This window comes from Chiloscyllium punctatum, chromosome 30 (genome assembly GCF_047496795.1).
Source record: "Chiloscyllium punctatum isolate Juve2018m chromosome 30, sChiPun1.3, whole genome shotgun sequence".
Lineage (NCBI taxonomy): Eukaryota > Metazoa > Chordata > Chondrichthyes > Orectolobiformes > Hemiscylliidae > Chiloscyllium > Chiloscyllium punctatum.
The window spans coordinates 9,068,828-9,094,410 of record NC_092768.1 but is presented as its reverse complement, the minus strand read 5'-3'; the positions used below and the strand labels follow the sequence as shown (position 1 = coordinate 9,094,410).

Sequence of the window (25,583 nt, the reverse complement as noted above, 5' to 3'; positions counted from 1 at the left end):
TTATAATGGTGTACAGTTGCAGGTGTTACATTATAATGGTGTACAGTTGTAGGTGTTATATTATAATGGTGTACATTTGCAGGTGTTACATTATAATGGGGCACAGTTGTAGGTGTTATATTATAATGGTGCACATTTGTAGGTGTTACATTATAATGGGGCACTTTTGTAGCTGTCACATTATAATGGGGCACAGTTGTAGGTGTCACATTATAATGGTGTACAGTTGTAGGTGTTACATTATAATGGTGTACAGTTGCAGGTGTTACATTATAATGGGGCACAGTTGTAGGTGTTACATTATAATGGTGCACAGTTGTAGGTGTTATATTATAATGGGGCACAGTTGTAGGTGTTACATTATAATGGGGCACAGTTGTAGGTGTTACATTATACTGGTGTACAGTTGTAGGTTTTATATTATAATGGGGCACAGTTGTAGTTGTTATATTATAATGGTGCACAGTTGTAGGTGTCACATTATAATGGTGCACAGTTTTAGGTGTTATATTGTAATGGTGCACAGTTGTAGGTGTTACATAATAATGGTGTACAGTTGTAGATGTTATATTATAATGGTGTACAGTTGTAGGTGTTACATTATAATGGTGTACATTTGTAGGTGTTACATTATAATGGTGTACAGTTGTAGGTGTTATAATGTGGCACAGTTGTAGGTGTCGCATAATAATGGTGTACAGTTGAAGGTGTTACATTATACTGGTGTACAGTTGTAGGTGTCACGTTATAATGGTGCACAGTTGTAGGTGTTACATAATAATTGTGTACAGTTGTAGGTGTCACATTATATGGTGCCCAGTTGTAGGTGTTTCATAATAATGGGGCATAGTTGTAGGTGTCACATTAAAATGGTGTACAGTTGTAGGTGTTACATTATAATGGGACACAGTTGTAGGTGTTAAATTATAATGGTGCTCAGTTGTATGTGTTACATTATAATGGTGTACAGTTGTAGGTGTTACATTATAATGGTGTACAGTTGTAGGTGTCACGTTATAATGGGGCACAGTTGTAGATGTTATATTATAACGGTGCACAGTTGTAGGTGTCACGTTATAATGGGGCACAGTTGTAGGTGTTATATTATAATGGGGCACAGTTGTAGTCGTTATATTATAATGGGGCACAGTTGTAGGTGTTATATTATAATGGTGTGCAGTTGTAGGTGTTACATTATAATGGTGCACAGATGTAGGTGTTACATTATAATGGTGTACAGTTGTAGGTGTTACATTATAATGGGGCACAGTTGTAGGTGTTATATTATAATGGGGCACAGTTGTAGTCGTTATATTATAATGGGGCACAGTTGTAGGTGTTATATTATAATGGTGTGCAGTTGTAGGTGTTACATTATAATGGTGCACAGATGTAGGTGTTACATTATAATGGTGTACAGTTGTAGGTGTTACATTATAATGGGACACAGTTGTAGGTGTTACATTACAATGGTGTTCAGTTGTAGGTGTTACATTATAATGGGGCACAGTTGTAGGTGTTACATTATAATGGTGTACAGTTGTAGGTGTTACATTACAATGGTGTTCAGTTGTAGGTGTTACATTATAATGGGGCACAGTTGTAAGTGTTATATTATAATGGTGTGCAGTTGTAGGTGTTACATTATAATGGTGCACAGATGTAGGTGTTACATTATAATGGGGCACAGTTGTAGGTGTTACATTATAATGGGACACAGTTGTAGGTGTTACATTATAATGGTGTTCACTTGTAGGTGTTACATTATAATGGGGCACAGTTGTAAGTGTTACATTATAATGGTGAACAGTTGTAGGTGTCTCACGATAGTGGTGTACAGGTGTCGGTGTTACATTACAAAGGTGTACAGTTTGTAGTTGTTACATTATAATGATGTACAATTGGACATATCTCATTACAATGGTGTACAGTTGTAGGTGTCACATTGCAACGGTGCACAGTTGGAAAGAAGTGAAAACTTTGTGGAGTATGCTTAAGAATTTGTTCAGAACGCTTCCAGGACAGAGAGAAACCTCAGTTTACGAGGATAGATTGAAGAGGTTGGGTCAGGTCTCCGTGGTGAGGAGATGGCTGAGACGAGAGCTGACAATTGTTTTCCAAGTTGTGGGTTGGCTGGTTGGAGTAGATGGGAAGGAGCTGTTCCTGTTGGAAAAAACAAAATGAACGAGAGGGTATGGGTCTAAAGTGATGTGCAAATGCAGCAAGGGTAAAGTGAGACATATCTCTTGCAGGGTTTGGGATCCATTGCCTGGAAATATTGTGGGGGCAGGTTGAATTGAGGCATTTAGGAGTGGAACTGGATGGGTATTTCGATAGAAACAACAAAGGGATATGGGGAAAAAACAGGACATTGGTCCGAGGTAATACAACAGGTGCAGGTCCGATAGCCAAACAGCCTGACCCTGTTCTGTAATTATTCAGTGATCTCATGCTATCCCCAGCAATTCAAACCAGTTATTTCTGAGTCTCGCCATTCCTGCATCCCTGCATTTAATAAAAAGCAAATCTGAATCAGTTCCTCGGAAACATAATTCTCCATGAGGTGGTGATTGTTCCAGAAAGAGTCTGTCGTGGGGTGGAATATAGTGTTTGCAAACGACAATAAAAGATTGCTAAACATTGCTAAATAGAGACCGGGAGCAAGTGAGGACTGGGGATCAGAGTCGAGAGTGTGAGGCTGGAAAAGCACAGCGGGGTCAGGCAGCATCCGAGGAGAAGGAGGGTTAACGTTTCAGGCATAAGCCCTTCATCTGGAATGTTGGTGCATTCGGCCTGCTTTCATAGAATCCCTGCACTGCGGCAGCAGGCCATTCGGCCCATCGTGCCCAGCCTGGCTCTCCCACCTAATCCCTGTCATCCTGAAATTCCTCACAACTAGCCCACACAGCCTACACATCCCTGAACACTATGGGCAATTTAGCGCAGCCAATCCCACCCTGACTTGCACCATCTTGGGACTGTGGGAGGAAACCTGCGCAGACGCGGGGAGAATGTGCAAACTCCGTGCAGACGAGACTGGAATCAAACCCAGAGTCCCTGGCGCTGTGGGGCAGCAGTGCTAACCACTGAGTCACCGTGCCATCCTGAAGGACGTCGATATTTTTGCTGAGGCAGTGATAGAAGAGAAACAGAAATACACCTTTCACAACCATTGGAGGGAGTTTTACAGTTAAATGGTTAAACACTGTTGGAGTGTGGAAAACACGTGGCAGTCCTTTTGTGCTTGGAGAAAGGATAAATATTGCCTTCCCCTGCTCTCCTTGCAGATAGCCATCTTTGACGGATGCACGAGAGGCCGTACGGGTCCTCGGTTTAATGACTCCTCTGTGAAGGTGGCACCTCTGGCAGTGCTGCACTCCCTCAGTAACTGCGCTGGAGTGCCAGCCTGGGTTCTGCTCTTGTGTCTCTGCGCACGGTTTCTCTTCAGGACGAGGATGGTGCTTCCTCAAAGCAGGTTCCTTCACTTAAACCGCGGAGAACCGCGGAAAGAAACTCTCCTGGTTCCCCCACCGCCTGTGCCACGAGAAACAGTGACAACGTCGTGACACAGCGAGGTGGGAGGAACACAAATGTCTTCAAACCCCAGGGTTAATTGTTGAGGGCTTGCCAGACGTGACAACGAGCAATTGAAAGAAAGTGGTAAGGAGCGGTGGATCAGTGGTCAGCACTGCTGCCTCACGGCGCCAGGGACCCAGGTTCGATTCCAGTCTCGGGCGACTGTCTGTCTGGAGTTTGCACATTCTCCCCCGTGTCTGTGTGGGGTTCCTCCGGGTGCTCCGGTTTCCTCCCACAGTCCAAGGATGTGCAGGTCAGGGTGAAATGGCCATGGCACAGTGTCTGGGGATGTGCATTTTGGACCACGTCCCATGGCTAATCCACCAGGACTGCATGTCCCTGGGCACTATGGGCAATTTCCCAGGGCCAATCGACATATGTGTTCAGGGAGGTGTAGGTTAGGGTGGATTGGCTGTGCAAAATTGTCCCATAGTGTTCAGGGATGTGTAGGTCAGGGTGGATTGGCTGTGCAAAATTGTCCCACAGTGTTCAGGGATGTGTAGGGTAGGGTGGATTGGCCGTGCTAAATTGCCCCATAGTGTTCAGGGATGTGTAGGTTAGGGTGGATTGGCCGTGCTAAATTGCCTGTAATGTTCAGGGATGTGTAGGTGAGGGTGGATTGGCTGTGCAAAATTGTCCCATAGTGTTCAGGGATGTGTAGGGTAGGGTGGATTGGCCGTGCTAAATTGTCCCATAGTGTTCAGGGATGTGCAGGTTAGGGTGGATTGGCCGTGCTAAATTGTCACATAGTGTTCAGGGATGTGTAGGTTAGGGTGGATTGGCCGTGCTAAATTGTCCCATAGTGTTCAGGGATGTGTAGGTTAGGGTAGATTGGCCGTGCTAAATTGTCCCATAGTGTTCAGGGATGTGCAGGTTAGGGTGGATTGGCCGTGCTAAATTGTCCCATAGTGTTCAGGGATGTGCAGGTTAGGGTGGATTGGCCGTGCTAAATTGTCCCATAGTGTTCAGGGATGTGCAGGTTAGGGTGGATTGGCCGTGCTAAATTGTCCCATAGTGTTCAGGGATGTGCAGGTTAGGGTGGATTGGCCGTGCTAAATTGTCCCATAGTGCACAGGGATGTGCAGGTTAGGTTGGATTGGCCGTGCTAAATTGTCCCATAGTGTTCAGGGATGTGCAGGTTAGAGTGGATTGGCCGTGCTAAATTGTCCCATAGTGCGCAGGGATGTGCAGGTTAGGGTGGATTGGCCATGCTAAATTGCCCCATAGTGTTCAGGGATATGTAGGTTAGGGTGGATTGGCCGTGCTAAATTGTCCCATAGTGTTCAGGGATGTGTAGGTTAGGGTGGATTGGCCATGATACATTGTCCCATAGTGTTCAGGGATGTGTAGGTTAGGGTAGATTGGCCGTGCTAAATTGTCCCACAGTGTTCAGGGATGTGCAGGTTAGGGTGGATTGGCCATGCTAAATTGTCCCATAGTGTTCAGGGATGTGTAGGTTAGGGTGGATTGGCTGTGCTAAATTGTCCCATAGTGTTCAGGGATGTGCAGGTTAGGGTGGATTGGCCGTGCTAAATTGCCCCATAGTGTTCAGGGATGTGTAGGTTAGGGTGGATTGGCCGTGCTAAATTGTCCCATAGTATTCAGGGATGTGTAGGTTAGGGTGGATTGGCCGTGCTAAATTGTCCCATAGTGTTCAGGGATGTGTAGGTTAGGGTGGATTGGCCGTGCTAAATTGTCCCATAGTGTTCAGGGATGTGTAGGTTAGGGTAGATTGGCCGTGCTAAATTGTCCCATAGTGTTCAGGGATGTGCAGGTGAGGGTGGATTGGCCATGCTAAATTGTCCCGTAGTGTTCAGGGGTGTGTAGGTTAGGGTGGATTGGCCGTGCTAAATTGTCCCATAGTGTTCAGGGTGTGTACGAAAGGGTGGATTGGCCGTGCTAAATTGTCCCATAGTGTTCAGGGATGTGTAGGTTAGGGTGGATTGGCCGTGCTAAATTGTCCCATAGTGTTCAGGGATGTGTAGGTTAGGGTGGATTGGCTGTGCTAAATTGTCCCATAGTGTTCAGGGATGTGTAGGTTAGGGTGGATTGGCCGTGCTAAATTGTCCCATAGTGTTCAGGGATGTGTAGGTTAGGATGGATTGGCCATGCTAAATTGTCCCATAGTGTTCAGGGGTGTGCAGGTTAGGGTGGATTGGCCATGCTAAATTATCCCATAGTGTTCAGAGATGTGTAGGTTAGGGTGGATTGGCCATGCTAAATTATCCCATATTGTTCAGGGATGTGCAGGTTACGGTGGATTGGCCATGCTAAATTATCCCATAGTGTTCAGGGATGTGTAGGTTAGGGTGGATTGGTCGTGCTAAATTGTCCCATAGTGCGCAGGGATGTGCAGGTTAGGGTGGATTGGCCGTGCTAAATTGCCCCATAGTGTTCAGGGATGTGTAGGTTAGGGTGGATTGGCCGTGCTAAATTGTCCCATAGTTTTCAGGGATGTGTAGGTTAGGGTGGATTGGCCGTGCTAAATTGTCCCATAGTGCGCAGGGATGTGCAGGTTAGGGTGGATTGGCCGTGCTAAATTGTCCCATAGTGTTCAGGGATGTGCAGGTTAGGGTGGATTGGCCGTGCTAAATTGTCCCATAGTGTTCAGGGATGTGTCGGTTAGGGTGGATTGGCCGTGCTAAATTGTCCCGTAGTGTTCAGCGATGTGTCGGTTAGGGTGGATTGGCCATGCTAAATTGCCCCATAGTGTTCAGGGATGTGTAGGTTAGGGTGGATTGGCCGTGCTAAATTGTCCCATAGTTTTCAGGGATGTGTAGGTTAGGGTGGATTGGCCGTGCTAAATTGTCCCATAGTGTTCAGGGATGTGTCGGTTAGGATGGATTGGCCGTGCTAAATTGTCCCATAGTGTTCAGGGATGTGGAGGTTAGGGTGGATTGGCCGTGCTAAATTGTCCCATAGTGTTCAGGGATGTGTAGGTTAGGGTGGATTGGCCATGCTAAATTGTCCCATAGTGTTCAGGGATGTGCAGGTTAGGGTGGATTGGCCATGCTAAATTGTCCCATAGTGTTCAGGGGTGTGCAGGTTAGGGTGGATTGGCCATGCTAAATTGTCCCATAGAGTTCAGGGATGTGTTGGTTAGGGTGGACTGGCCGTGCTAAATTGTCCCGTAGTGTTCAGGGATGTGCAGGTTAGGGTGGATTGACCGTGCTAAATTGTCCCATAGTGTTCAGGGATGTGTAGGTTAGGGTGGATTGGCCGTGCTAAATTGTCCCATAGTGTTCAGGGATGTGTCGGTTAGGATGGATTGGCCGTGCTAAATTGTCCCATAGTGTTCAGGGATGTGGAGGTTAGGGTGGATTGGCCGTGCTAAATTGTCCCATAGTGTTCAGGGATGTGTAGGTTAGGGTGGATTGGCCATGCTAAATTGTCCCATAGTGTTCAGGGATGTGCAGGTTAGGGTGGACTGGCCGTGCTAAATTGTCCCGTAGTGTTCAGGGATGTGCAGGTTAGGGTGGATTGACCGTGCTAAATTGTCCCATAGTGTTCAGGGATGTGTAGGTTAGGGTGGATTGGTCGTGCTAAATTGTCCCATAGTGTTCCGGGTTGTGCAGGTTAGGGTGGATTGGCCATGCTAAATTGTCCCATAGTGTTCAGGGGTGTGCAGGTTAGGGTGGATTGGCCGTGCTAAATTGTCCCATAGAGTTCAGGGATGTGTAGGTTAGGGTGGACTGGCCGTGCTAAATTGTCCCGTAGTGTTCAGGTATGTGCAGGTTAGGGTGGATTGGCCATGCTAAATTGTCCCATAGTGTTCAGGGATGTGTAGGTTAGGGTGGATTGGCCGTGCTAACTTGTTTCATAGTGTTCAGGGATGTGTAGGTTAGGGTGGATTGGCCGTGCTAAATTGTCCCATAGTGTTCAGGGATGTGTAGGTTAGGGTGGATTGGCCGTGCTAAATTGTCCCAGAGTGTTCAGGGATGTGTAGGTTAGGGTGGATTGGCCATGCTAAATTATCCCATAGTGTTCAGGGATATGTAGGTTAGGCTGGATTGACCGTGCTAAATTGTCCCATAGTGTTCAGGGATGTGCAGGTTCGGGTGGATTGGCCATGCTAAATTGTCCCATAGTGTTCAGGGATGTGTAGGTTCGGGTGGATTGGCCGTAGGGATTGTGGGGTGACAGGGATGGGGTGGTATGTTCTCCGGAGGGTCACGGTGGGCTGAAAGGTTTGCCTCCCCACCGTTGGGGTTCTCTGAGTATGGTAAAAACAATGACTGCAGATGCTGAAAATCAAATACTGGATTAGTGGTGCTGGAAGAGCACAGCAGTTCAGGCAGCATCCAACGAGCAGCAAAATCAACGTTTCGGGCAAAAGCCCTTCATCAGGAATAAAGGCAGTGAGCCTGAAGCGTGGAGAGATAAGCTAGAGGAGGGTGGGGGTGGGGAGAGAGTAGCATAGAGTACAATGGGTGAGTGGGGGAGGGGATGAAGGTGATAGGTCAAGGAGGAGAGGGTGGAGTGGATAGGTGGAAAAGAAGATAGGCAGGTAGGACAAGTCCGGACAAGTCAAGGAGACAGTAACTGAGCTGGAAGTTTGAATCTAGGATGAGGTGGGGGAAGGGGAAATGAGGAAGCTGTTGAAGTCCACATTGATGCCCTGGGGTTGAAGTGTTCCGAGGCGGAAGATGAGGCGTTCTTCCTCCAGGCGTCTGGTGGTGAGGGAGCGGCGGTGAAGGAGGCCCAGGACCTCCATGTCCTCGGTAGAGTGGGAGGGGGAGTTGAAATGTTGGGTCACGGGGCGGTTTGGTTGATTGGTGCGGGTGTCTCGGAGGTGTTCCCTAAAGCGCTCTGCTAGGAGGCGCCCAGTCTCCCCAATGTAGAGGAGACCACATCGGGAGCAACGGATACAATAAATGATATTAGTGGATGGTGCAGGTGAAACTTTGATGGATGTGGAAGGCTCCTTTAGGGCCTTGGATAGAGGTGAGGGAGATGGTGTGGGCACAGGTTTTACAGTTCCTGCGGTGGCAGGGAAAGTGCCAGAATGGGAGGGTGGGTCGTAGGGGGGTGTGGATGGCCTTGTGTCCTGAGCTGGGGCAGGAATCCAGGAACCTTTGGACGTACGGTGATGATGGAGGGGAGAGTCAGCCATGTGTACCTGCAGGTACCGAGTGGACTGGGGTGGGTGGGGTGGGGAGTGGCTGTTGTTTGGCTTCCCCGAATTGCCTTCCTTGCCCACTTCCTGGAGGGGCTCCCTGCCCCAAGTTGGGCATCTTGTGGATTCCCCTTCCTGTTTGCACCCCCCCAAGACCCATCAGCTGTGGATGTGCCTTTTCCTACAGGTTTATTTGCGTTTGCCAGGCTGGCTGGACAGGGCCTACGTGCCAGGAGGAGGTGAACGAATGTGAGTCGGTGCCCTGTGGTCACGGAGGGACATGTGTCCACCAAACCCACGGCTACAGCTGCCTCTGCCCCACCGGTTTCACAGGTAAGAGTCTGTACTCCACGGAGGGAGAGCGGGCACCGGAAAGGGGGTGGGAACACAGGAAGGGGACGACAGGTTAATGTGCACAGGAGGGTGGAGAGGAGAAGGAAGGAAGGAGGGACAAGGGCAGCTGATAGCTCAGTGTAGGTAGGAGGGAGTGCTGCACTCCCTCAGTAATGCACCACAGAGTCAGGTTTGAGGCTGGGATGTGAGTGTGTGTGTGTGAGTGTGTGTCTGTCTGTGTGTGTCTGTCTGTGTGTGTGTGTGTGTGTGTGTGTGGGAGTGTTTGATGGGAACTGTCATAGAGTCATAGACATGTACAGCATAGAAACAGACCCTTCAGTCCAACAGACCTTTACTCTGTATCTAACCCCGTGCTGTCCCTGTCCTGGGAGTGATTGATGGGGGACACTGTAGAGGAAGCTTTACTCTGTATCTAACCCCGTGCTGTCCCTGTCCTGGGAGTATTTGATGGGGGACAGTGCTGCTCTCTGAGCCAGGGTCTCAGTGTTTGTTGTGCTGGAGGCTGTGAGGAGTGCTAAGCTGTTGCTGGGAGGATCAGTGATGCACTGTAACCCATATCGTGAAGGGCACACAATCCCTCCAGCCACCAGCCTGTCTGACGTCCCCCTTGTGTTTCCTTATCTCTTCGCCAGGTCAGCAGTGTGAGAACAATCAGGACGACTGCCTGTCTGTACCCTGCCTGAACAACGGTCACTGTCTGGATGGTGTCGCCAGCTACCTGTGTCAGTGTGAGCTCCCCTACACAGGTACCCAGAAAACATGGCTGGGGAGGGAGAGGGGGTGGGTGTGTGGGTGTCTGTGTGTGTGTGTGTGTCTGTGTGTGTGTGTGTCTGTGTGTGTGTGTGTCTGTGCGTGTGTGTGTCTGTGTGTCTGTCTGTCTGTGTGTGTGTCTGTGCGTGTGTGTGTCTGTGTGTGTCTGTCTGTGTCTGTGTGTCTGTGTCTGTGTGTGTCTGGTGTGTGTGTGTCTGTGCGTGTGTGTGTGTGTCTGTGCGTGTGTGTGCGCGCCTGTGTGTGTGTGTCTGTGCGTGTATGTGTGCACTTGTGTGTGTGTGTGTGTCTGTGCGTTTGTGTGTGCGCGCTTGTGTGTGTGTGCCTGTGTGTATGTGTGTGTGTTTGTCTGTGCGTGTGTGTCTGTGCCTGTGTGTGTGCGTCTGTGTGTGTGTGAGAGATCCTAAAATCAGTTGCGATGCTGTGATCTGGGTGGATCCTGTGATTGGGAGTGAGCCTGAGATAGGGGAGGGGTCCTGGGAATGACAATATGCCCACGATCGAGAGTTGGGGGGAGGGGTGGGTTGGAGAGATCCTGGGATCATGAGGGGACTGGGCTGTTGAGCAGGGCTATCTGGTGATCAGGGGTGCTCCTGTGTAAAGGGGTGATCCAGTGATCAGAGTGATCCTGTGATCGGGTGGGATCCTGTGATTTATGTATTCCTTTCGATGGGGTGTCGGTCATGTGGCCTGGGTGGAGATCTTGTGTTTGGCCTGATCCTTTGGTCAGAGACGATCCTGCGATCGTGGTGATCCGATCCAATGTGTAAGACCGTATTCGAGGATAACCCCATGGCTGGGGTGATCCTGTGGTCAATGTGACTCTCTCCTGTTTGGACCATCTTGGGTCAATGTTGCTTTCGTTGTGGGTTATCAATCACTGGCTGTGTGTACAGGGTCCACTGTGATCAGGTGATCCTACAGTCACTCACTGGCTGTGTGTACAGGGTCCACTGTGATCAATCGATCCTACAGTCACTCACTGGCTGTGTGTACAGGGTCCACTGTGATCAATCGATCCGACAGTCACTCACTGGCTGTGTGCACAGGGTCCACTGTGATCAATCGATCCGACAGTCACTCACTGGCTGTGTGCACAGGGTCCACTGTGATCAATCGATCCGACAGTCACTCACTGGCTGTGTGCACAGGGTCCACTGTGATCAATCGATCCGACAGTCACTCACTGGCTGTGTGTACAGGGTCCACTGTGATCAATCGATCCGACAGTCACTCACTGGCTGTGTGTACAGGGTCCACTGTGATCAATCGATCCGACAGTCACTCACTGGCTGTGTGTACAGGGTCCACTGTGATCAATCGATCCTACAGTCACTCACTGGCTGTGTGTACAGGGTCCACTGTGATCAGGCGATCCTACAGTCACTCACTGGCTGTGTGTACAGGGTCCACTGTGATCAATCGATCCTACAGTCACTCACTGGCTGTGTGTACAGGGTCCACTGTGATCAATCGATCCTACAGTCACTCACTGGCTGTGTGTACAGGGTCCACTGTGATCAGGCGATCCTACAGTCAGTCACTGGATGTGTGTACAGGGTCCACTGTGATCAGGCGATCCTACAGTCACTCACTGGCTGTGTGCACAGGGTCCACTGTGATCAATCGATCTGACAGTCACTCACTGGCTGTTTGTACAGGGTCCACTGTGATCAATCGATCCGACAGTCACTCACTGGCTGTGTGTACAGGGTCCACTGTGATCAGTCGATCCTACAGTCACTCACTGGCTGTGTGTACAGGGTCCACTGTGATCAATCGATCCGACAGTCACTCACTGGCTGTGTGTACAGGGTCCACTGTGATCAATCGATCCTACAGTCACTCACTGGCTGTGTGTACAGGGTCCACTGTGATCAATCGATCCGACAGTCACTCACTGGCTGTGTGTACAGGGTCCACTGTGATCAGTCCATCCTACAGTCACTCACTGGCTGTGTGTTCACTGTGATCAGTCGATCCTACAGTCACTCACTGGCTGTGTGTTCACTGTGATCAGTCGATCCTACAGTCACTCACTGGCTGTGTGTTCACTGTGATCAGTCGATCCTACAGTCAGTCACTGCCTGTGTGTCCAGAGTCCGCAGTGATCAGGTGATCCTACAGTCACTCACAGGCTGTTCGTCCTGAGTCACTTTTCGGAATGTTTGGTTTTTCAGGTCTACTCTGTGAAACCTTCCTCGCTCCCTGTGCTCAGGACCCTTGCAGAAATGGCAGCAGCTGTATCGAGTCTGCAGACTACCTGTCGTTCTCTTGTGTCTGTCAGGTCGGGTGGAGAGGTGAGGAACATTCAAATTTACTGCACTCCATTCTGAGTTCCATCATCCCCACACTCCAGACTGGGACCATTGTCCCTCACCAAGACAGATAGATCCATGTACATGGTTCACCTGATAATCCCTTCAGACACTCTCTCTCTCGAGGGACAGACGATCCATTTCGTGAGCAGGCCATTTCACTGGCAGCGATTACAGAGGAAAGCACAAACTCACATGAACAGCAGAAAGCTCGGAGCAATCTGTCCCAGAAATCCTAATCCTCAGGTCTGAACATGGGCTCGGTACAGAGTAAAGCTCCCCCCCGCCAACAAACACTCCCAGGGACACAGACAGCACGGGGTTAGATACAGAGTAAAGCTCTCTCTACACTGTCTCCATCAAACACTCCCAGAACAGGGACAGCACGGGGTTAGATACAGAGTAAAGCTCCCTCTACACTGTCCCCCATCAAACACTCCCAGGACAGGGACAGCACGGGGTTAGATACAGAGTAAAGCTCTCTCTACACTGTCTCCATCAAACACTCCCAGAACAGGGGCAGTACAGGGTTAGATACAGAGTAAAGCTCTCTCTACACTGTCCCCCATCAAACACTCCCAGGACAGGGACAGCACAGGGTTAGATACAGAGTAAAGCTCTCTCTACACTGTCTCCATCAAACACTCCCAGAACAGGGGCAGTACGGGGTTAGATACAGAGTAAAGCTCCCTCTACACTGTCCCCCATCAAACACTCCCAGGACAGGGACAGTACGGGGTTAGATACAGAGTAAAGCTCCCCCCCCGCCAACAAACACTCCCAGGACAGGGACAGTACGGGGTTAGATACAGAGTAAAGCTCCCCCCCCGCCAACAAACACTCCCAGGACAGGGACAGTACGGGGTTAGATACAGAGTAAAGCTCCCCCCCGCCAACAAACACTCCCAGGACAGGGACAGCACGGGGTGAGATACAGAGTAAAGCTCCCTCTACACTGTCCATCAAACACTCCCAGGACAGGGACAGCACGGGGTTAGATACAGAGTAAAGCTTCCTCTACACTATTTCCCCCCCCCCAACAAACACTCCCAGGACAGGGACAGCACGGGGTTAGATACAGAGTAAAGCTCTCTCTACACTGTCCCCCATCAAACACTCCCAGGGACAGGGACAGCATGGGGTTGGATACAGAGTAAAGCTCCCTCTGCACTATCCCCATCAATAATCCCAGGACAGGGACAGCACGGCGTTAGATACAGAGTAAAGCTTCCTCTACACTGTCCCCATCAAACACTCCCAGGGACAGGGACAGCACGGGGTTAGATACAGAGTAAAGCTCCCTCTACACTGTCCCCCATTAAACACTCCCAGGGACAGGGACAGCACGGGGTTAGATACAGAGTAAAGCTCCCTCTGCACTATCCCCATCAAACACTCCCAGGACAGGGACAGTACGGGGTTGGGTATGGAACTCCGAACACTCAGTTTGTTGCCCTGTCTGTTTGGGTTGTGGGAGCGTGCTGCTGTAAAGTGTTTGCAGTCTGCTCCCGTAGCCCAAAGTCAGAGAGGGCACAAACTGAGTGTCGCTGGAATAGGGACTGTATTTCAGAGGTGTGGGACACGTTGCATCGTGTTACCTGAGATGTGAAGTCTTTAAATCCTTCCCCGTTAGCAAATCGAAGTTCCCTTCATTTCATGACCATTAAAATGTTTGGGTTTCAAACCCTTTCAGACGCTCTGCGTGAGAGGGCTGCACTCCATTCTCCCCCAGTTGGACCAACAGCAGAGAGGGAGCAGGTTAGTGGAGAGGTTCGCAAATGGGACTGGATTGGGTTGGGAAATCAGATCAGCATGAACGGAGTGGACCGAATGGTCTGCTTCCATCCTGCGATGCTCTAGTATTTAAATAAATTCTGCTTCACTCAAAGTCGAGTGGCCTGAGCAGCTGCACCACATCTGGGGACCATCCAATTCACATCTGCCATTAACATCGGATAAGATTAGGCTCTGGGCTCCCTTCCTCGATTATCTTGAGGGGGTGGGGGCTTTTGGCCTGGCCCAGAACCGTTGTTGCTCTGTGCGGGTGAGACTGGGACCTTGCAACACCGTTTCAGAATATTGTTCAAGGATGTGTAGGTGAGGTACATTCGATAGGGGGTAAATGTAGAGTAATAGGGTAAGGGAATGGGTCTGGGTGGGTTACTCTTTGGAGGGTCGGTGTGGACTTCTTGGGCCGAAGGCCTGTTTCCACACGGTAGGGATTCTATGAACATCTTGCAAAAGATTAGTGCGTAGGAGCAGGAACGCAAATGATATATTGACCTTCATCGCAAGGGGATTTGAGTAAAGATGCATTCCTGGTCTCATATAGAGACCTCACCTGGAATATTGTGCGCAGTTTTGGTCTCCTTATCGAAGGAAGGATGCGGTTAACCACAGAGAAAGGACAGTGGAGAATCACTGGATTAATTCGTTGACACTTCCCCTTGCTTTTGGTGATGGGATGCCAGCAGGTTGGATGTTCCTCCTGGCCGATTAATCCCGAACCAAGGAACACAGCCGCCGAAAAAATTGGGGCAGGCCATTTCAGACAGAGGTGAGGAAGGAATCTGTTCGTTCACAAGGTGGTGAATCATTGGAAATTCTCCACCCCCCCCCCCCCCCCCCCCCCCCCCACCCCCCCTCCCCCCCGGGGGCTGCGCAAGTTCAATCAATCATTGAGTGTGTCCAGGAACAGAGATGGAACCTGTTCTGGAGGTCAATCTCAGCGAGGGACCTGGAGAGAGAGGACGGGGGAAAGATGACGTTGAATGTGGGTGATCTAGGAGGGCAGCCTGGGCTGAATGGCCTACCCCTGATTGATGAGGGACTTGGAGGTTATGGGCGTGGGTGTGGAAAGTAGAATGGAGGCCACGAGCAGAGCGACCGTGAGCTGAGATGTTCCGAACCTGTGTTTGGGAGGATGTGGTACAGACAGAACTCTCCACGTGTTGTCTGTAGGCTGCAGGGCCTTCCTCAAACCTAAAACCAGACCGAGGTCAGTTTGAAAATCACAAAGAGATGGCCAGGGTGTGGGTGGTTGGATCAAACGGGGAGATCTCCTCCTGATTTCTCGATTTCCGATACTTGAAGAACGGAACGTTTCCCGATAGCATTCCCCTGGCAGAAGGGAGTGTTTCCCGATAACATTCCCCTGGAGAAGGGAGTGTTTTCCCGATAACAATCCACTGGGAGAGGGAGTGTTTCCTAATAGTATTCCCCTGGAGAAGGGAGTGTTTCCCGATAGCATTCCGCAGGAGAAGGGAGTGTTTCCTGATACCATTCCCCTGGAGAAGGGAGTGTTTCCCGATAGCATTCCGCAGGAGAAGGGAGTGTTTCCTGATACCATTCCCCTGGAGAAGGGAGTGTTTCCCGATAGCATTCCCCTGGAGAAGGGAGTGTTTCCCGATCCCATTCCCCTGGGAGAAGTGAGTGTTTCCCGATAGCATTCCCTGGAGAAGGGAGTGTTTCCCGATAGCATTCCACTGGGAGAAGGGAGTGTTTCCCGATACCATTCCCCTGGGAGAAGGGAGTGTTTCCCGATACTATTCCCCTGGGAGAAGGGAGTGTTTCCCGATCCCATTCCCCTGGGAGAAGGGAGTGTTTCCCGATACCATTCCCCTGGAGAAGGGAGTGTTTCCCGATACCATTCCCCTGGGAGAAGGAGTGTTTCCCGATACCATTCCCCTGGGAGAAGGGAGTGTTTCCCGATAACATTCCCCTGGAGAAGGGAATGTTTCCCGATAGCATTCCCCTGGGAGAAGGGAGTGTTTCCCGATAACATTCCCCTGGAGAAGGGAGTGTTTCCCGATAACATTCCCCTGGAGAAGGGAGTGTTTCCCGATAGCATTCCGCAGGAGAAGGGAGTGTTTCCCATACCATTCCCCTGGAGAAGGGAGTGTTTCCCGATACTATTCCCCTGGAGAAGGGAGTGTTTCCCGATACCATTCCCCTGGAGAAGGGAGTGTTTCCTGAAACCATTCCCCTGGAGAAGGGAGTGTTTCCAGATAACATTCCCCTGGGAGAAGGGAGTGTTTCCCGATAGCATTCCCATGGGAGAGATAGTCGAGCGAAGGGACGGTGAAATGGGAAACTCTAAAAGTGGCTCTCTCAATCTCGTCTGCAGGGCGGCTTTGCGAGGAGGACATCGATGAATGTGTCTCTGACCCATGCCATAATCGAGGGCACTGCCAGAACTCCCATGGCGGGTACCTTTGCATATGCCAACCAGGCTACAGTGGCCAGCTCTGCGATGTGGACAAGGATGACTGCTTACCAAGTAAGGGGCACGCTGGTCAGGATATTCCCCCGTCCTCTTTCAGAATCACGGAATCCCTCTAGTATGGAAACAGGCCCTTCGGCCCAACCAGTCCACACTGACCCTCCGAAGAGTAACCCACCCAGACCCATTTCCCTCTGACTAATGCACCTAACACTATGGGTAATTTAGCATGGCCAATTCACTCTGGACCTGCACATCTTTGGATTGTGGGAGGAACCCGCACAGACACGGGGAGAATGTGCAAACTCCACACAGTCAGTCGCCCGAGGCTGGGATTGAACCCGGGTCCCTGGCGCCGTGAGGCAGCAGTGCTAACCACTGAGCCACCGTGCCACACCTCCTCCTCGGTCAGCTTTCTGGTGAGGTACAGGAAACGAATGACATTGGTCTTTGGCTCTTGGGCTGGCGTTCAATGACCACAAGCGTTTCTTCAGGTTGTGCCAACAAACCTTTTCCGAGATCTCTGTTCACATCCTCAAGAGCCATATGACGTGTCCTGGAGCTGGGGGTCAAATGTTTACCTCTCTCCAATCTGTACAGGCTCCTCTCACCAACCCCCACCCCCCTCCCCCCCCAAGACTCCCCTTCCTCTCCCCTCCCCATTTCTCCTCATCTCTGACATTTCACTCCTGCATCACCAACTCCACCATGACCTGCCCTCGTGTCGTCTGAGGTGACCTCAGCCTCAGGACACCTCGGTTTGGCACGGTTACAATTTACGCCCTGACCCATACAGTCGTAGAGTTGTATGGAAACAGACCCTTCGGTCCAACCCGTCCATGCTGACCCAGATATCCCAACCCAATCTAGTCCCACCTGCCAGCACCCAGCCCATATCCCTCCAAACCCTTCCTATTCATATACCCATCCAAATGCCTCTTAAATGTTGTAATTGTACCAGCCTCCACCCACATCCTCTGGCAGCTCATTCCATACATGTACCAACCTCTATGTGAAAACGTTGTCCCTTAGGTCTCTTTTATATCTTTCCCCTCTCACCCTAACCCTCTAGTTCTGGACTCCCTGACCCCAGGGGAAAGACTTTATCTATTTATCCTCTCCATGCCCCTTGTGATTTTATAAACCTCTATAAGGTCACCCCTCAGCCTCTGACGCTCCAGGGAAAACAGCCCCAGCCTGTTCAGCCTCTCCCTGTAGCTCAAACCCTCCAACACCTAGCAACACCCCTTACAAATCTTTTCTGAAATCCTACGAAACAAACTTTTTAATTTCCCAGGCGCCTGGAGCCTCCGGAAACCGCGTTGAGCCAGGATAGCGGCTTTGGGGGCAGTGGGAGGGAAGGGGTGGTGGGGGGGGTGTGTGCGGGGGGAGGTTGAAGTGGGGTCATACAGGCGTAACCTCCCTCACCCTCCCCCCCCCACTTCTCTCCAGACCCGTGCAAAATGGCGGCTCCTGCGAGACGGGGTGGACTCCTTCACCTGCTCCTGCCCTGCGGGTTTCGCCGGCAACCGTTGCCAGGACGACGTCGACGAGTGCGGCAGCGACCCGTGCTGGAACGGGGGGACATGCGACGACTGCGTCGACGGTTACACCTGCAGCTGCCCCCTGGGGTACGATGGCGTCCACTGTGAGAACGATATCCCGGACTGTACTCCGAGGTAAGGGAGACGGCGGGGCGTTGGCACCAGGCTCGGGAGGTGGGTTGTTGTGGGGGGGTGGGGGGGGGGGGGGGGGGGGGGGAAGAGGGGGTGTCGAATGGGTTAGCCCTCATTACGGCCAACCGAGTCAGTATTCTCTCCAGAGCGTTCTCGCTTGGATCCTGACCATTGCCACAGGGAAACAACGCCGCCCGGGCCAAGCGTTCGATTCCGGCCTCGTCAGGACGACTGCAAAGAAAGCCAAAAATTTCAAACAGTTTGCAACAATTTGTGTTGGGGGGAAAATAAACTAATAAACGGGGGGGGGGGGGGGGGGGGGGGGGGGGGGGGTGGCTTTGACATGGTCTGTCCGAAGCCTCCATTTCATTCCCCAGTATACCTACCAACTGAGGCAAGTCCAGTCTCATTCCTGGCTGGGGTTGCAACTCCCCTGCTTTTATATTCCATGACTCTGTGAAGTCCGCTGTGTCTTTCCTACTATTTTGTCACGCTGCCCCCTCCCCACCACATTCTACCATCTATTCTCCGCAAAGCCCCACGCCTTTCTGTTCCTTCATAGACTTTGTATGATGTCTCTCCTCTCATTTTCCCCTCCCTTGCCTGCTTTATACGCCGAGGTAAACATGTGAGCACAGTCAGCGTCCATTGAGATGATCCGACGCTAACTGCTTCAATGGTGTCTGAAGTATTCCATTTTAGCAGCTTCTCCATGCTCTTCGATGTTGTTGTGGACTGGGCCAGACCCCTTCTCCCCTGAAATCACTTTAAGAAGGTAACCTGGGCTCTAACCTTTTCCTGTGTTAAAGGCAGATGTGAAGCGGGTGTCCCAGGTGCGTTGCAGCTGGTCAAACCACTCGCTTTAAGCGAAACAGAATTTATTTGCAACACGAGCACAGGACCTTAGAATAGCTGGTAGACTTAACCGACCCGATACAGTAACGATTACTAATTAACTGCAGCAATGCAGTAACAGCCCACAAACGCACCTCTTGGCAAAATGGTAAATTCAGTCACAGATCCTGACAGGCAGGAGGGAACAGCATCCAGAGAGAGATTCCAGAACAAGATCAGAGGGGTTTGTGAATCCCATGGACTCACAACACCTTGTGACTGCTGCAGCGACAAGCAAACTCGAAACTGCTGAACTGGTGCTTCCCCTTCCATTGCTAAACCAGACACTGCGTCACCCCTGCTTTTACAATCTCCTTCGAGAAAAAAAACCCCACCAAGGACAAAATAACCTTTATATTAAAGTGACGGCATCATCACGATGTCTGTCGATACCCTCACCGTTCCCAATATTTGTGAGTTTCTGGTCATCTACAAAGGTTGCCCTATACGCCCAGATCTGTCGCCAAAGCAACTTCGGTCAGAGCATTCTTGCTCAAACAACACTGTGATCGTAGAATCCCATGGAATGTCATTGTTTACATTTTGGGTGGGAGCTGAGGGATACCGTGGTGAGCTTTTTTTTTGGGAAGGCTACCATCGGGGGGATTGTTTGGTGTGGAATGGGGAGGGGCCAGGCAGGAGTTTTTTCTCATGCCCCTACCCACACCAACCCGTGTCTCCGACAGCGCAGTACTCCCTCATACCCATCTGCTTCCGCGAGCTTCTGATGCAGAGGCAAGTGTGTGAGCACAGTCAGCGTCCGTCGCTAACTGTGTCAGTGGTGTCGAAAATATTGCCCAATAAATGGCCGGCATCGAAAGCACTCGGGACAAATTTTACCCAGAGTCTTCACCCGACTCCCCCCCACCCCGCCTCTCCTTTCCTGCATTTCCTGGTTTGCTGTCTACTCTATCTGTTCAATTTATTTCCAAGAAATGTTTTTTTCCAAGTGTCCCACAAGCCTATTTCAATTTGTTTGAAATAATTCTGTTATTGCAAAATATCTACACCCAGTCCCGGCACCCAAACGTGTCTCGGTTGTCAGGGAAGAGTTGCTGGGCCTGAAGCATTGACTCTGACTTCTCTCCGGTGGTGCTGCCAGACCTGCTGAGCTTTTCCAGCAACTTCTAGTTCAGAATCTCTGCGTGCTTTTGCTCTGTGTCAACACCCAGACTTGACTAATCGAGTACAGTGAGCATAGATCCAGTTGTCAGGCTCGTGTAATCGGATTCCGAATGATTGCGCACTCCACTGCCCATCGGGAACCTGGGATTGGGGGCACACCTCCCTCCATCTCCAGTGCAAATAATATCGGGCAGGGCATCAGACTGGCATTGGTACCTGACTCACAGAACGTGGAACAGTACAGCACAGACAGGCCCTTCGGCCCTTGATGTTGTGCCAGCCATTTATCCTACCTCGAAGAGCAGACTAAATTACATATCCTTAATTATACTATCTTCCACGTGCCCATCCCAGAGTCGCTTAAATGTTCCTAATGTTTCTGACTCTACTACCATTGCTGGCAGTACATTCCACATACCCATCATTCTCTATGTAAAGAACCTACCTCTGACATCGCCCCTAAACCTTCCTCCAATCACCTTAAAATTATTCCCCCCCTCCTTGTGATAGCCATTTCTGCCATGGAAAAAAGTGTCTGGCTATCCACTCTATCCAGGCCTCTCAGCACCCTGTACACCTCTATCGAGTCACCTCTCATCCTTCCTCGTTCCAGTCAGAAGAACCCTAGCTCCCTCAACTTTTCTCCAGTCCAGGCAACATCCTGGTAAACCTCCTGTGCGCCCTCTCTAAAGCTTCCGCATCCTTCCTGTAATGGAGTGGCCAGAACTGAACATAACATTCCAAGTGTGGTCTATAGAGACTCCTTGGGTTCCCAATCTGTTGAGTAGGCGAAAATTGGTGGTGTCAGTGCCCGAACCCCGTTTGTGTGTGTGTGTGTGTGTGTGTGTGTGCGTGTGTGTATGTCTGTCTGCTGCCCCGTGCCCATCTCATTGCGGGTCCTTCCTTTCTGCCACAGCTCCTGCCTGAATGGGGGCACGTGCATCGATCAAGTGGCCAACTTCTCCTGCCAGTGCCCGGCCGGGTTCAAAGGTCACTACTGCCAACAGGAAATCAACGAGTGCGACTCTCAGCCCTGCCTGAACGGAGGCACCTGCCAGGACGGCTATGGGACCTACAAGTGCTCCTGTGCTCAGGGCTACACAGGCAACAGTTGCCAGGTAACAACGAGCGAAGGAATCCTGCCTTTCCTCAGGTCGAGAAACCGGTCGTGAAAAAGGGGGGGGGGGATAGAATATGAATGCAATGTGGAAGAAACATCAAAATGGACTGTAAAAGCTTCTGTAGCTACGGAGAAAGGAACTGTTTGGCTGAAAACGAATTGGGGTCCACTGCACTCCCAGTCAGGAGAATGTATAATGGGGATTAGAGAGATAGGCAGAGATATTGAATGATGTGTCTGTGTCTGTCTTCCCTGGGGAACATACAAGCAATCCCCCAGAAGCAGAGATTCAAGTGACTGTGGAGACGAAGGGAATTAGTGAGAAGGTCACCCTGGGGGAAACTAATTGAGCTAAAAGTTGATAAATTCCCAGGGCCTGATGGTTCAAATCCCAGCGCATTGAAGGCGGTGACTTGAGAGGTGTCGAGTGCATCCGCGATAATTTTCCAACGCTCGATGGATTCTGGAATGTGGTTCGGAAGGCGGCACAATGTCACCTCATTATTTACGTTAGGAGCAAAAGAGAACAGGAAACTTCAGGTGATTCGCCTGATGTCAGTAGCCGGGAAAGCGCTGGAACCGAGAGATGAGTGGAGAATTGGATCATCTGTTTGGTCATGGATTTGTGAGCGGGGTGTCCTGTTTGCTGAAATTGTTGGGGGTTTTCAGGTCGTTGCTGACAAAATTAGTAAAGGAGAGGTGATGGATATTGACAGCTAGAATTTCCGAAGATGTTTGACACGCGCTGTCCCACAGGAGGCAGGTTCGAAAAGCTGAACCGCATTGGGGAGGAGGTGGCATATTGGTGGAGATGAATAAGACATTTCTCTTCTTGTCAGCCAGAGTCCCTGGATAAATGGGCTACTCTCACGTTGTCAGGCTGTAACTGGCTGGGTAATGCAAAGAGCAAACATATTCCCAATCAACCTAGCTAGAGATGTTATTAGAGATGTTATTAGCAGGTGGGACGAATGCCCAGGGTCTCCTGGCTCAGAGGTATGGACACTACTATTGCATCACAAAGGTCCTGTTGAATGGAGTAGGTATGGTGGCTCATTGGTTAGCTCTGCTGCCTCACTGCGCCAATGTCCTGGGTTCAATCCCAGCCTCGGGTAACTGTCTGTGTGGAGTTTGCACATTGTCCCCCATGTCTGTGTGGGTTTCCTCCGGGTGCTCCGGTTTCCTCCCACAGTCCAAAGGTGTGAAGGTCAGGTGAATTGGCCATGCTAAATTGTCCCATAGTGTTCAGGGATGTGTAGGTTAGGGTGAATTGGCCACGCTAAATTGTCCCATAGTGTTCAGGGATGTGTAGGTTAGGGTGGATTGGCCGTGCTAAATTGTCCCATAGTGTTCAGGGATGTGTAGGTTGGGGTGGATTGGCTGTGCTAAATTGTCCCATAGTGTTCAGGGATGTGTAGGTTGGGGTGGATTGGCCGTGCTAAATTGTCCCATAGTGTTCAGGGATGTGTAGGTGAGGGTGGATTGGCCGTGCTAAATTGTCCCATAGTGTTCAGGGATGTGTAGGTTGGGGTGGATTGGCTGTGCTAAATTGTCCCATAGTGTTCAGGGATGTGTAGGTTGGGGTGGATTGGCCGTGCTAAATTGTCCCATAGTGTTCAGGGATGTGTAGGTTAGGGTGAATTGGCCATGCTAAATTGTCCCATAGTGTTCAGGGATGTGTAGGTTAGGGTGGATTGGCCGTGCTACATTGTCCCATAGTGTTCAGGGATGTGTAGGTTAGGGTGGATTGGCCGTGCTAAATTGTCCCATAGTGTTCAGGGATGTGTAGGTTAGGGTGGATTGGACGTGCTAAATTGTCCCATAGTGTTCAGGGATGTGTAGGTTAGGGTGGATTGGACGTGCTAAATTGTCCCATAGTGTTCAGGGATGTGCAGGTTAGGGTGGATTGGACGTGCTAAATGGTCCCATAGTGTTCAGGGATGTGTAGGTTAGGGTGGATTGGCCGTGCTAAATTGTCCCATAGTGTTCAGGGATGTGCAGGTTAGGGTGGATTGGCCGTGCTACATTGTCCCATAGTGTTCAGGGATGTGTAGGTTAGGGTGGATTGGCCGTGCTAAATTGTCCCATAGTGTTCAGGGATGTGTAGGTTAGGGTGGATTGGCCGTGCTAAATTGTCCCATAGTGTTCAGGGATGTGTTGGTTAGGGTGGTTTGGCCGTGCTAAATTGTCCCATAGTGTTCAGGGATGTGTAGGTTAGGGTGGATTGGCCATGCTAAATTGTCCCATAGTGTTCAGGGATGTGTAGGTTAGGGTGGATTGGCCATGCTAAATTGCCCCAGAGTGTTCAGGGATGTGTAGGTTAGGGTGGGATTGGCCGTGTTTTCTTGTCCCATAGTGTTGAGGGATGTGTAGGTTCGGGTGGAATTGGCCGTGCTACATTGTCCCATAGTGTTCAGGGATGTGTAGGTTAGTGTGGGATTGGCCGTGCTAAATTGTCCCATAGTGTTCAGGGATGTGTAGGTTAGGGTGGATTGGCCATGCTAAATTGTCCCATCGTGTTCAGGGATGTGTAGGTTAGGGTGGATTGACCGTGCTAAATTGTCCCATAGTGTTCAGGGATGTGTAGGTTAGGGTGGATTGGCCGTGCTAAATTGTCCCATCGTGTTCAGGGATGTGTAGGTTAGGGTGGATTGACCGTGCTAAATTGTCCCATAGTGTTCAGGGATGTGTAGGTTAGGGTGGATTGGACGTGCTAAATTGTCCCATAGTGTTCAGGGATGTGCAGGTTAGGGTGGATTGGACGTGCTAAATGGTCCCATAGTGTTCAGGGATGTGTAGGTTAGGGTGGATTGGCCGTGCTAAATTGTCCCATAGTGTTCAGGGATGTGCAGGTTAGGGTGGATCGGACGTGCTAAATTGTCCCATAGTGTTCAGGGATGTGTAGGTTAGGGTGGATTGGCCGTGCTAAATTGTCCCATCGTGTTCAGGGATGTGTAGGTTAGGGTGGATTGGCCGTGCTAAATTGTCCCATAGTGTTCAGGGATGTGTAGGTTAGGGTGGATTGGCCGTGCTAAATTGTCCCATAGTGTTCAGGGATGTGTTGGTTAGGGTGGATTGGCCGTGCTAAATTGTCCCATAGTGTTCAGGGATGTGTAGGTTAGGGTGGATTGGCCATGCTAAATTGTCCCATAGTGTTCAGGGATGTGTAGGTTAGGGTGGATTGGCCGTGCTACATTGTCCCATAGTGTTCAGGGATGTGTAGGTTAGGGTGGATTGGCCGTGCTAAATTGTCCCATAGTGTTCAGGGATGTGTAGGTTAGGGTGGATTGGCCGTGCTAAATTGTCCCATAGTGTTCAGGGATGTGTTGGTTAGGGTGGATTGGCCGTGCTAAATTGTCCCATAGTGTTCAGGGATGTGTAGGTTAGGGTGGATTGGCCATGCTAAATTGTCCCATAGTGTTCAGGGATGTGTAGGTTAGGGTGGATTGGCCATGCTAAATTGCCCCAGAGTGTTCAGGGATGTGTAGGTTAGGGTGGGATTGGCCGTGTTTTCTTGTCCCATAGTGTTGAGGGATGTGTAGGTTCGGGTGGAATTGGCCGTGCTACATTGTCCCATAGTGTTCAGGGATGTGTAGGTTAGTGTGGGATTGGCCGTGCTAAATTGTCCCATAGTGTTCAGGGATGTGTAGGTTAGGGTGGATTGGCCATGCTAAATTGTCCCATCGTGTTCAGGGATGTGTAGGTTAGGGTGGATTGACCGTGCTAAATTGTCCCATAGTGTTCAGGGATGTGTAGGTTAGGGTGGATTGGCCGTGCTAAATTGTCCCATCGTGTTCAGGGATGTGTAGGTTAGGGCGGATTGACCGTGCTAAATTGTCCCATAGTGTTCAGGGATGTGTAGGTTAGGGTGGATTGGCCGTGCTAAATTGTCCCATAGTGTTCAGGGATGTGTTGGTTCGGGTGGATTGGCCGTGCTAAATTGTCCCATAGTGTTCAGGGATGTGTAGGTTAGGGTGGATTGGCCGCGCTAAATTGTCCCATAGTGTTCAGGGATGTGCAGGTTAGGGTGGATTGGCTGTGCTAAATTGCCCCATAGTGTTCAGGGATGTGTAGGTTAGGGTGGATTGGCCGTGCTAAATTGTCCCATAGTGTTCAGGTTTGTGTAGGTTAGGGTGGATTGGCCGTGCTAAATTGTCCCATAGTGTTCAGGGATGTGTAGGTTAGGGTGGATTGGCCGTGCTAAATTGCCCCAGAGTGTTCAGGGATGTGTAGGTTAGGGTGGGATTGGCCGTGTTTTCTTGTCCCATAGTGTTGAGGGATGTGTAGGTTCGGGTGGAATTGGCCGTGCTACATTGTCCCATAGTGTTCAGGGATGTGTAGGTTAGGGTGGATTGGCCGTGCTAAATTGTCCCATCGTGTTCAGGGATGTGTAGGTTAGGGTGGATTGGCCGTG

General features: G+C 50.4%; 1 protein-coding gene across 1 annotated transcript in view; it reads left to right on the top strand.

Moving 5' to 3' along the window:
• Positions 1–17,680, top strand: part of LOC140455076 (uncharacterized) — an 80,159-nt gene extending 62,479 nt beyond the window's left edge. The window contains exons 2-6 of the mRNA XM_072549741.1: positions 8,880–9,025; positions 9,679–9,792; positions 11,995–12,114; positions 16,259–16,411; positions 17,652–17,680. Of these exons, the coding sequence (XP_072405842.1) occupies positions 8,880–9,025; positions 9,679–9,792; positions 11,995–12,114; positions 16,259–16,411; positions 17,652–17,680 (562 nt within the window). The remainder of the gene's footprint in view (positions 1–8,879; positions 9,026–9,678; positions 9,793–11,994; positions 12,115–16,258; positions 16,412–17,651) is intronic.
• The last annotated feature ends 7,903 nt before the right edge of the window (positions 17,681–25,583 follow it).